This window comes from Cryptotermes secundus, unplaced genomic scaffold, assembly GCF_002891405.2.
Source record: "Cryptotermes secundus unplaced genomic scaffold, Csec_1.0 scaffold1230, whole genome shotgun sequence".
In the NCBI taxonomy this organism is placed as follows: Eukaryota; Metazoa; Arthropoda; class Insecta; order Blattodea; family Kalotermitidae; genus Cryptotermes; species Cryptotermes secundus.
This window is the reverse complement of record NW_019743170.1, coordinates 111,110-124,061: the sequence shown is the minus strand read 5'-3', so window position 1 is coordinate 124,061 and position 12,952 is coordinate 111,110. Positions and strand designations below refer to the sequence as shown.

The following is a 12,952-nucleotide window of genomic DNA, read 5'->3' as shown; positions in this document are numbered from 1 at the left end:
TCTTTACAAGGGAATAAGAGTGGTTAGTCATGGATAGTGAGTAACTGGAGTGAGTTGCCAAAGGGAGTAACAGTAGTAACCTCCCGGATGTTAAACTGGTGTACAAAGTCCAAGTGCTAGGGCCTCGTAATGTGTAACTCTAGCGAACACTAACAATAAAAGCAACAGTGTTGGTGAAATGCGAGTTTTTTTCAGTGTTCTCTCTCTCCTTGTGTGAGCAAGGCCCAGAAGTCGCCCTGAGACAGAATCTCGTCCTACCTTCTGAGCAGTCGGAACCCCAAACGTCCGCCTATCCATATCCCCACCTTTGTTTTCCCCGTTCCAAACTCGTGGATTTCACCCAAGTCCACTGGCGCCCATAAAAATTCAAGTATTCAGAGCAATCCCACACCCTACCCTGAATCAGACAGCTACAAGGAAGCGGCGGATAAAAGGGCAGACCACAAAGGTGCGAACGTGAAGGGCAGGTAAGGGACGACCAACTCGTGAGGCTTGAAGTCTCACTGAGCAGTAAGGACGAAGAAGAGGAGGGCGGTAAGAAGTGGCGCCGAACGTGTAGGCGAACGGTAAGGACGGTAAGAAGTGGCGCCGAACGTGTAGGCGAACGAAGACGAGGGCGGTAAGAGTACAGATATCCGTAAAAAGGAAAATGCCACAAAAAAGCAAACGACAATATTAAATTTTTTAAACTGTTAAGTGTGAATATTCGTAAAAAGTGTTGGATGTTGTTGAACACTGTGATTGAAATAACTAATTCACACTTCAGTGTAATGTAAAAAAAAAGTATTAAATAGGCCATGAGATGACATAAAAATTAGGTTGAATAAATTTAAATACAGGTAGGCCTATAGTATTATGAAGGTACAGTATTACAGTACTACTTTTAATAAAATTTGTCTTAACTGGGTTTTCGATTAATTGTAATTTCCATCCCCACCACTATCCCCGATAATCGAGACTTGAGTGTATTTATAGTTATTAGAGTTAAAGAAAGTGAATACTCATTCTTTAAAAATAAGGTGTGTGCATGGTCAAAACCTGATTCAGGAGGAAATTAAGATGAGACTGAATTCGGGTAATGCTTCCTACCATTCAGTCCAGAAACTTTTGTCTTCTCGTCTACTATCTAAAAACATAAAAATTAGAATATACAAAACTATAATTTTGCCTGTGGTTCTGTATGAGTGTGAAGCTTGAGTGACCAGAGGTTGAGGATAACTGCATAATGAGGAGCTTCATAACTTGTGCTCTTTGCCAAGTATAATTAGATTGACCAAGTCAAGGAGAATGAGATGGGCAGGGCATGTAGCACAAAGTGGAGAGAAGTGGAGTGCATATAGGATATTGGTGGGAAGTTAGAAGGAAAGACACTACTAGGAAGACCAAGACATAGGTAGGTGGACAATATAAGAAAATGGATCTTAGAGAGACAGGATGGGATGGTATGGACTGGATCAATCTGACTGAGGATAATGACCAGTGGAGGACTCTTGTGTACATGGTAATGAACCTTTGGATTACATGAAATGCTGAGAAGTTCTTGAGTAGCTGCATAACTTGTGGCTTCTCAAGAAGAGCTCAGCTTAATGAATGAATGTTTGGTATTTCCTGTGCCACCTTGACACTGTGAAACAGCTGTACTTGTAGGCTACTCATTACCCAGTCTAGAAATGAAACAGTACTACCGCTAAAAAGAAAAACACTCATGTATTCATGAATGCTGTCATACATGCAGTTGCTGATACATGATAAACAAGAGTTGACACAATGAAACAGCTGTACTGCCCTCAATAAAAATATATTCATTGTTCATCTGTCCTATTCTTAAAAAACTGTAAACAATTATTACAACCCATTTTTTACATGCTGAATTAGGAAGAACGCCAGACTTAGGTTACTATCATCACTACAGTCTGATACTGGCCTGCAATAATGTGCAGAACTGCATTTTTCACTGAGTCAAAGGTAAAGCTATCCCCGCAACAGGCCATGAAGGTCTATAGGGTTGTGAGACATTGAGGCTCCCCACATTTTGTAGAGAACTGGCTCACAGACAGCGGTGACATCAGCCTAACATGCCAGCCGCCCTTCACCCCCAGAAAGATTCCTGGTACTCATTTCTGTTAAAGAATGAGCGGACCTCAGGGCCATAGTATGGCTGGAAGGATTAGATAAATTGAAAAATCCAATAACCTCATTGGGAGTTGAACCCACAACCTTCAGTCTTGTAGCATAGTGCCTCAACCAAATTTTGGTCCAAAGGGTAGGTTCAAATTAAAGACAATTCAGCAATACATGTATTATGGAAATGAATTCAATTTTGTACTTACTTGTCAACATTGTTTGCAACACTGTGGATAAGAGCAATGGTCCCACAAGCATTCGTAACAACCTGCTTCAGGTAATATATATTTTCAGACACACTCTGGCCTTTCTCCTCAATTTCTGCTTCCTGTACAGCCTTATACTCATCATACTGAAACCAGTGATACATAAACAAACACTGACCTCAAGATAAACCATCCATACACTCTGTACATTCCACAATACATTCTCCAATCCAAACATGAAATGCATGAATAACTTAAAATCCTTTCTACTGAAACATTCTTTTTATATGATAAATGAATTTGTTAGTTTTAATAAAAAAGTGGATGGTGCAAGTACTTATGTTTGTATGTCATAGCCATTCATGTGCTGTATATAGTAGTTGGTGTATTTTTTTAAATGTTGTATTTATATATTGCTTATGATTGTAACAAATGTTGGTAGTATGCTTGTAACTTTGTAGATTTGTTTTGTTAACTTGTATTGTATATTGTATATACGAAGGGGGACCCAAAAACAACCGGAAACGACCTGTTGCGCGCGCATGCTTTGTAGTCACGACTTGTGCTGCTAGGTGGTGTTAGCTGGGGGTCTCCCGCGACTGTTAGTGAGCTGGCGTCAGTCTGAGTTAAGTGGTTTGTCTGTGGTGCTCTGTTGTGTGCGTTCCTGTTTCAACCCTTTGGCGATTAGTGAGATGGCCGACCAGAAGGAACAAAGAGTGTGCGTGAAATTTTGCTTTCTGTTAGGGAAAACTGCACTTCACTCTTCAAGTCGCGGCAAACATTCACGCGGTTTTCTCTTTGGTCATCTCCGAGCAAGCGAGGAACAAATTTTGCAGACACCCGTCTCATGTGCAAACCTTCGGTTAAAATTCGCTGGACCGTGCTCCATGAGATGTTCGTTTCCTCAGAAAGTTGGTCAATGGTCTTTCGACAATCTTCATCAATTTCACGCACTCTTTGTTCCTTCTGGTCAGCCATCTCACTAATCGCCAAAGGGTTGAAACAGGAACGTACACAACAGAGCACCACAGACAAACCACTTAACTCAGACTGACGCCAGCTTACTAACAGTCGCGGGAGACCCCCAGCTAACACCACCTAGCAGCACAACTCATAACTACAAACCATGCGCGCGCAACAGGTCGTTTCCGTTTATTTTTGGGTCCCCCTCATATTTTATGAAAATATCAAACTGGAGACCTTCTGCACAGGATAGCACCCTACCCCTGCATCACCTAAACCATTCACACTGCAAACAGTTAAAGATAAAAGCTTCTGTGCAACATTAAGCCACATACCTTGTCAGAGCATGGAAACAGCAACACCACTGCCAAAACAGGTCGAGGAACAGTGGCAAGAAGTTCTGGGTCCAGTCCATACACATCTACCATTTGCCACTTCTCAGGGACACCTAGGCTGTACAGGTACTGCAATGAGAGTAACAGTGGCCATGTTCCCAAAGAGTATAATAGAGATTTAGCAAAAGAAAAAAAAATCTGCCAAGGAGAGTCTAGGTTATTCTGAACTGAAGAAGCGTATGCCACAGTTCGATGAAGGATGCTCAATATTATTAGACCCAAGAAAACAAACAAACTGCAATGATTACAGGATCCAAGCGAAATAAATGGGGATAAGCTGAACAATATAAGATGTGAAACCAGCACGCATTTCAGGAATAAAAAGAGGGAATATCTGAAAGACAAAATTGGGTGAGCTAGAAATGAACAGTAAGAACAAGACAATTAAAGACCTGTAGAGAGGAATAAATGACTTCAAGAGGGGTTACAAACCTAGAAGTAACTTAGTGAAGGATGAGAATGGTGATCTGCTTGTAGATTCCCACAACATTTTGAATAGGTGGAAGAATTACTTCTCTCAGTTATTGAATGTACATAGGGTCAGTGATGTTAGGCAGACAGAAATTGATACAGCTGAGCCGTTAATACCTGATCCTAGGCCTTTTGAGGTTGAAAGTGCTATTGCAAAATTGAAAAGATATAAATCACCAGGTAGTGATCAAATCCTGGCAGAACTTGTATGAGGAAAAATATTACATTCTAAGATCCATAAGCTAATTACTTCTATTTGGCATAAGGAAAAATTGCCTGATCAGTGGAAGGAGTCTATTACCATACCAGTTCACAAGAAGGGTGATAGAAATGACTGTCATAATTATTGTGGGATATCACTGCTATCAACTTCATACAAAATTTTATCTAATATTCTTGGGGATCATCAGTGTGGGTTTCAACATAACAGATCAACTACTGATCAGATCTTTTGCAATCCTAAGATACTGGAGAAAAAATGGGAGTACAATGAGACAGTACATCAGCTCTTCGTAGACTTCAAGAAAGCCTATGAGTCAGTTACGAGGGCATTGTACAATATTCTCACAGAGTCTTGGGTACCCATGAAACTAGTTAGGCTGATTAAAATGTGTTTAAATGAAATGTATAGTAAAGTCCATATAAGTAAACATCTGTCTGTTAATTTTCCTATACAGAATGATCTAAAACAAGTGGATGATTTATGGCCATTGCTGTTCAACTTTACTTTATATTATGCCATTATGAAGGACCAGGAAAACCAGATAGGACTGAAGTTAAATGGGACACATCAGCTGTTGTGTCTATGCTGATGACATGAATCTACTGAGTAATAATATAGATACCATAAAGAAAAACACACAAACTTAAACTGACACTAGTAAGGAGGTTGGTATAGAAGAAAACAGAGAAAATGAAGTATATGTTGCTGTCTCGTCACCAGATGCAGGGCAAAATCATGACATAAAGTTAGGTAACAGATGTTTTGAAATTGTGGCACAGTTCAGATATTTGGGAATGACAATAAAAAAGGTTAAAGCTGTCCCTGTAAGAGGCCATGAAGGTCCATAGACTTGTGAGATGTCGAGGTTCCCACATCTTCCAGACAATCGGCAAACAGATGGCATTAAAGATGTCAGCCTTACGCACCAGCCACCCTTTACCCCCCAGGAATATTCCTCGTACTCATTTCTGCTAAGAGGCTCAGCCTACCCCAGGGCCATAGTGCAACTGGAAGGATTAGATAATCTGAAAAATCCAATGATGTCATCAGGATTCAAACCCGCAACCTGCCAGCTTGTAGCATAGTGCCTAACTAACTACACTATGGTAAGCTCCCTGGGAATGACTATAACAAATCAAAACCTGATTCAGGAGGAAATTAGGAGGAGACTGAATTTGGGTAATACTTCCTACAATTCAGTCCAGAACTTTTTGTCTTCATGTCTATCTAAGAACATAAACATTAGAATACACAAAACCATAATTTTGCCTGTGGTTCTGTACGGGTGTGAAACTTGGTTTCTGACATTAAGGGAGCAACATAGACTGAGATTCAATTTCTTTATTAAAACTGTCACAACCCAACTACATTAAGGTCAGTGTCTAGTTTGGCTCTGCTACGTGTTTTGGCTATTAAAAGCCATCATCAGGCAAATACATGGCTAACATATATACACCAATGAACTGCAGTACTAATAAAATTGGATACAATAATATTTATATTAAAATACTTGGCGTAAAAATACAATAAATTAGATTATATAAAACAAAAGTTATAGAATAAAACAAGAATAAAATTCTTCGATTGATGCTTTACATCATCGAGTCAGTCGCCGGTTTTTGTGATTTTGTTGTGTTCCCAAGGACAAATTGGAGTATTCTATATTTTGTGTATATATAATAAACTGTTATTGGAGGCTCATGATGTGGATGTAGTAATATTAAAGTTAATCTGTAAATGATATGAAAGTAATAGTGTTAAATTTTGTTATAATCAACAACTGACTTTGATATTGAAGATACAGTGTACTATTTACTTACTATTTAGTCAGTGCCTCATCTTACAAAGTATTGTCCGTTCTGTAGGGAATATAAACGACTGATTTGGTGATGCATTGACTTTTACCATACATCACCAAATCAGTCATTGTTTACATTCCCTACAGAATGGACAATACTTTGTAAGATGAGGCACCACCGCTACCAGATTTTCTGAGATGTAGCGGGTCTGGAACAGGGTTCACTCAGACTCGTGGGGATAACTGAGGAGCTCTTTCAAGGAAATAGCCGCTCTGGTCTAGAAAACTGAGATTAACAGCTGTGGGGATCCATTGCACTGACCACACAACACCCTCTATCTGTTAAAGTTGGCACTGACTTCACTGACAGGCAGTGGTCGCTCGGTCAGTATAGTTTGCTTGCAGACTGAAACCATGGAGTCTATTCTATATGCAAAGTAGGATTTAGGAACAGTGACATAAATAAAATGCACATAAAAAGAAATATAATGTTGTAAAAAACTGCAAAAACAAACTACATTCAGCATAACCAGTTCAGATAACACTCTTCAGTATTTTGGAAATTATTAAACAGAGAAAGATGTTTTCTGAATAATAATACACTGACTTGTAGTACACACCTACGAATGGAAAATGAAACAATCTCGAGTCCAAGCGGAATATGTAACACATCTAACGTTACCCTTCTAGAAACAGTAAATATACCCTTACTTGACAAAAACTTAATGCATTCACATACTAGTAATAACACAATAAGCCAAAAAGTTTAATTTGTTCTATTATAAATAACAGAGAGTGAACTGACTAATTTAGTCCACAGTTTGAAAAGTCAAAAACTGGCCAGACTTGATGACATCTCACATTATTTAATAAAGAAATAAACATTAAAGCCATATTTAGAATTGGTCACTGCATCAATCAGAGAATGTATCTTCTCATCCACTTTGAGAAAATCAGTAGTTAAACCAATTTATAAAAATGGGACAAAAGAACATGCAAACAATTATCATCCAATTAGTCTCGTCCCAACTCTTTCCAAGATTCTGGGAAAAGTAACAGTAAATCAGCTATTTTTTTTAGACAAACACAAGATACTTAATAAATCTCAGTTTGGATTTGGGAAGTACACAAAAGATGGTATTGCCATAATTATTGAAAATCTGAATACAGAATTATATTTAAGCATCCTGTTGCACTCTATACAATATATGACATAAACACCGTCCCAAGTGCAACAATTTATTGTAGTTCTTTTGTCTTGCTCTCTTCTACACTACATGTTTCGGCCACAAACGGCCATCACCAGGTGTATACACTTACGTAGCTGTTACACTGCACTTAGTTTAAAATTTAAAACCACGAGTCTTCCCAATTGTTCTTTTCGTTGTTACTAACAGGTTTCGATTTATTAGAATCTACTTCGCTGATATCTGTCTGATTTGTGCATTATCTTTGTTACCTACACTCGTCAATTTTGATTATTATGAACTGGCATTTTTAAAATCTTCAGTTCTAATTTAAAAATTCTTTTAAAAATTAAAATTCTCAGGGTTATTTGCCCTATGTCCGTAGTGCTGCAGCAGCTACTTCTTGTTTTCAGCACTGTTATTCTGTGTAGGCTCCCTGTGTGCGTGCCGCTGCTTATCTTTACTACATGTAGTAGTGACACTGCAAACGATAAACTGTAAGAATATTTGTTAAGAAGCCTTCCAGTTAGATATGGAGTTCCTCAAGGTTCTGTTCTTGGTCCATTACTTCCCATTTCATATGTAAATGATGTACCGCATCTAACACAAGGCAGAACACTAATGTATTTTGACAACACAGCAATACTGAATCATCATCATCAGTAATCTGTCAGACGACAGGTCCACAGTCTCTTCCAAAACAATTCCTCCACTTAATGCGACCTAGAGCTTTCTCCTTCAAATGACAGTATNCTGACTCTAATTAACACTTCTTCATTTCTCACATAATCGGTCCAACTGATCTTCTCCATCCTTCTCCAACACCACATTTCGAAACTTTCCAGATGTTTCTGATCTACTGCCCTAAGTGTCCATGTTTCAGCCCCATACAGAGCTATGCTCCAAATGTAGCATTTCACTAGTTTCTTCCTCAAATTTAAGTCCAATTTGCTGGTAAAAAGATTCTTCTTCTTACTAAATGCAGCTTTTGCCATGGCAATCCTAGATTTAATTTCACACACACACCTTCCATCATCTGTTAACAAGCTACCCAAATATTTAAAACATTTCACATTCTCCAGTTGTTTTTGGTCTATCTTTATTGTGACTGGGGTTGGTTGTCTCGAAATTTTCTTTACTTTTGTTTTCTTCACATTCATTTCCATGCCACAGCACCTTCCAATTTCAATTAGTCTATCAATAATGCCCTGTAGCACAGTTTCTTCCTTAGCGATTAACACAAGGTCATCTGCATATTTCAGTTTGAATAATTTGCCCTCCTAATTTGAAGTCTCCAAGCCCATCCAGAGCTTCCTTTGTAAGGCATTCGCTGTACAAGTTGAACAGAATTGGTGATAAACAGCATCCTTGTCGAACTCCTCTTCCAATCTGCACGCTTCTTGTCTCCCCTCTGTCCAGTCATACTCTTAACTTTCTGATCCATGTACAATTTGCTAATCAATCTTCTTTCACGCCAATCGATACCTGTTTCCTTTAGGATCTGCATTAATTTGGTCCAGTTTACATGGTCAAATGCCTTCTGCCAGTCTATGAAGCAAATACACAGTTCTTCATCTATCTCCAAAGTTCGTTCTGCTATAATTCTCATCATCCCAATTGCATCCTGGTTCCTTTTCCTCTTCTAAATCCAAACTGATCTTCTCCAAGTATATCCTCTATTTTCCTTTCAATTCTTCTTTTGAGTATCTTTGCTGTATGTGCAATAAGGCTTATTGTGCGATGGTCGCTGCATTTTATAGCTTTTGTCTTTTTAAGGCAATCATTGTAACTTCTGTAAAGTCCTTGGGCCACTCTCCAATTTCATATAAGATGTTCATTAATACTGAATATAGGACAGGATATTAATGAACTCCAAAAAAACAACCTCAGAAAATAGAGGCTTAACAAAGCAAATATTTTGAAACAATTTATCTGTAAATCTAAGCAGAACACTACATTCTCTTCCAGATGAAGCAGTGCAGACAGGAAAGTGAACTAAAAATCCTAATAAGGAATAGGGAAAGTTAATATAAACAAGTACTAATTTTTTGGGGGTTATAACTGACAGTAACCTGAACTGGGAAGTACATATTGATAAAAAAACTTGTACCATAATTAGCTGTAATGTATTTATAATCAACAGACTATCTAAAATACTTTTACTGGACAGTGCCACCTAAAAGGACACCTTTTCAAACTGGGACTGATAGATGAATGAACCTGTGAAAGGTGCCTACAAGGTGCCCCACACATCCTATGTGATTGTGAGGCCACAGCTTACTTAAGATTTTGTCACCTGGGTCAGTTCTTCATGGAACCAAGTGACTTTTATGATGCCCCCATAAATAAAGTCCTACATTTCATTCAAAGTATAGGACTAGTAGAGGATTGATCCAAACATGAAACACAATAGATCACTGAAGGTCAGAGTGCAAGGGCCGGATTTTATGGCCCACCCCTTTCACACATACATACATACATATATCTAAAATACGTGATACGAATGTAAGATGAATTCTGTATTATGGCTTGATTTACCCCTTTCTGGCATATGGAATCACTGTATGGGGACAGAGTGCAAAGGCACTAACTAGAAGAATATTTACCCTCCAAAATAAAAAGGCGCTGTATGGCAAATGGCAGTGTTAAAACAACTGCAATCATGTAGAGATGACTAAAGATATTAACAGTATACAGATTATACATTCAAAAAACAATCTTATATGCCAAAGAAAAGTGTAATTGCATTGTAAATAAACAAGTATATACATATAACACAAGAAATAATGACTATCATAGGTATGTATATAATTTAGAACTTCATAACAGTGACCAATCAGTAGCAGGTTGTATCTTCTACAACAAATCGCCTAACCACCACCAGCTTGAAACGGAATTGAAGGACTTACTTATTAAGTGATATTATGCGGTGAGTTGCTGGCTTCCCACTGCGGCAGCCCAGGTTCGATCCCGGGTCTGGTCAAGTGGGATTTGTGGTGGACAAAGTGGCACTGGGGCAGGTTTCCTCAAGAGTACTTCAGTTTCCCCTGCCAATCTTCATTTCACCAATTGCTCCACAATCACCCTCACTTATCATCTGGGGCTGGTACAATAGGCCAGAAGTGGCCACTGTACAAGGGACTTAGTCCCACCCCACTAGCAATAAAAAAAAGTGATATTCAACATAAGATTATCTCAATGAAGAATTCTGTAACATTGGCTACTGACAGGCAGATGTATAGAATAAGCTTTATTTCTAATAAGTTTATACCATAATAATATTGATGGACTTGTCCTATATGTATGTATTTTGATCTACAGGATAAAAAAATTAAATGAATACTTGTGCACAGCTATCGTGTAAAAATGTAAAATATTCATCATAAAAATATTCTCTGGGTTTTTATCACGTGTCAATTTTTCGTGAAAGCAACCACAAAATACGTACATATGGAGTAATATACATGCCTTCATGCTGACTAAAAGAAAACATAAAAAGGCATTCCACCGCTAGGGGGCTATTCAAATCTCTCTTAGGCATTAGCCTACTAAATATTTCAATTTAGATCACTCAAAACGTAAAGGATTGGATTAGAAGAAAATGTAGTCAGTGAACAATTCGTGGAGTTATATTAGATACTGTGATGTATTTTACCAAGTTTCTATGCAAGGACGCCGCAATTCTTGAAACTCACCTTGTTCATAACCTGCAACGAAGAGTAAAAAATTAGTAATTATACAGCGAAAACTATTTAAACACAAAAACTACAATAAAAACTGCAACAAATGTGCTCTTACATCAGGATTAGATTCCAGTGGTAACCAAGACATAATGAATGAATTTCCGCGGAACTTCCTTGCAACAAACAACCCTCACTAAACCACCGCTTTTGACTGCTTCTGACCCTTTCAAATTTTATACCGGTTACAACTCGTGAACTCGTGAACGCACCGGAGCACTGGAGCGACTGGGCGGGAAAAATCGATACCGCTACCAAACTAAAGAAATGAAAATCACTACTTTTAGATCTTATCATTACTTCCGCATGCTTCGAGAAATGCTGCAGTTGGCTACGACCACGGTTAGTAGGCTGAAGTGCATAATTCTTTCTATGATTACAACAACTTTCACGAGAGTGCAGCATATACATACTTACCAGACATGTTACATTTACAGTGTAGTTGGTATAGAGGAGACCGAAATTAGCCCAAGCAGTTTCTTGTATCTTCGAAGAATTCAACCATATAAATTTAATCTCATTTCAGGTTATATTCTCTCTATATATTTCTCGCTACAATGTACAAAACTTGAATAAAATTTGAAATACAAATCTTTTTTGGTAACAATTCGTCACAAAAAAGGAACGTAAATAGTTCAAATATATTAACAACTTTCCAAAATAGTTGTATATAAAGATATGTTTGTTAGACTCTAGTACAAGTTTAGGATGGCAAAACTTATTATGGAAAGAGTAAGACGCACAGTCATAGTTGATGAATTACATTTACTTCACGGACGAGGTTTAATTTTACAGTATTAAATCATGGACACAAGAAACTTGCCAAGACAACGCGTATGAGGCAGTGTTAAGTAATTTCGATACAGGCTCCGGGAAACATACGATATGGAAGAAGTGGACAGCCTTCTTTGTGGTACGCATTTTATTGATAGATACTGGGCAACTGCTTCTTATTGATATTATATTGAGAACGATCTACAACTTCATGTACAAAATCGTCCTCTTCAAACAATAAGATAAATGCTGATACAAGACGATGGAGTGCCTCCACATTTCGGAAAACAGATTACAGCGGTTGCTTGAACGCATGTGGTCAAGGAATTTGGTGAGGATGGCGCACAACAGTTGCTTGGCCAATAAGCTCGCCAGACATGAAACAGATTGACTTACAATTCATGAGACTGAACAAAGTCTACGGTGTGCTATGCTCAAAACCTGCAAATAAGGCACCGGTTTTTGTAGCCCGTAAAGGAAAGAACTGCTGAAAAATGAAATGGAATTCTATAATAATATAAATGTAAAAGTAAAAGCTATCCCTGTAACAGGCCGTGAAGGCCCATAGGCGTGTGAGACGTTGAGGGTCCCACATTATCTAGACCATCTAGACAATCGGCTCAAAGATGGCGGTAAGGTTGTCAGCCTTACGCGCAGGCCGCGCTTTACTTCACAGGAAAATTATTTAATTAATTCCTGGTACTCATTTCTGTTAGAGGTTGAGTGAACCCCAGGGTCATAGTGCGGCTGGAAGGATTAGGCCAATTGAAAAAATTCAATGACCTCAGCTGGACTTGAACCCGCGACCTTCCGGCTTGTAGCATAGCCCCTCAATCAACTACGCTACCGCGTGCCCCAATAATATAAATATAATTTTATTTATTTCCGTCCGAACAACTTTCTCTGTAGGTATATTTTACGTTTAGTATTAAGTACTACAAGTTTCGACCATAATCGGGTAATATGCATTTACTGTTAGCTTGACTGCCCCTATCTTACATTGACCAATGTTTGCAGTCGATAACTTTTGTATCATGGAACTTCTTACGTCCCTTACATACATGCCTTTTT

General features: G+C 38.3%; 1 protein-coding gene across 1 annotated transcript in view; it reads right to left on the bottom strand.

Moving 5' to 3' along the window:
• Positions 1-11,346, bottom strand: part of LOC111874013 (ubiquitin carboxyl-terminal hydrolase isozyme L3) — a 26,074-nt gene extending 14,728 nt beyond the window's left edge. The window contains exons 1-4 of the mRNA XM_023869117.2: positions 11,166-11,346; positions 11,063-11,074; positions 3,629-3,757; positions 2,331-2,476 (exon numbers count right to left, since the gene is read on the bottom strand). Of these exons, the coding sequence (XP_023724885.1) occupies positions 2,331-2,476; positions 3,629-3,757; positions 11,063-11,074; positions 11,166-11,198 (320 nt within the window). The 5' untranslated portion in view covers positions 11,199-11,346. The remainder of the gene's footprint in view (positions 1-2,330; positions 2,477-3,628; positions 3,758-11,062; positions 11,075-11,165) is intronic.
• Positions 11,347-12,952: the final 1,606 nt, after the last annotated feature.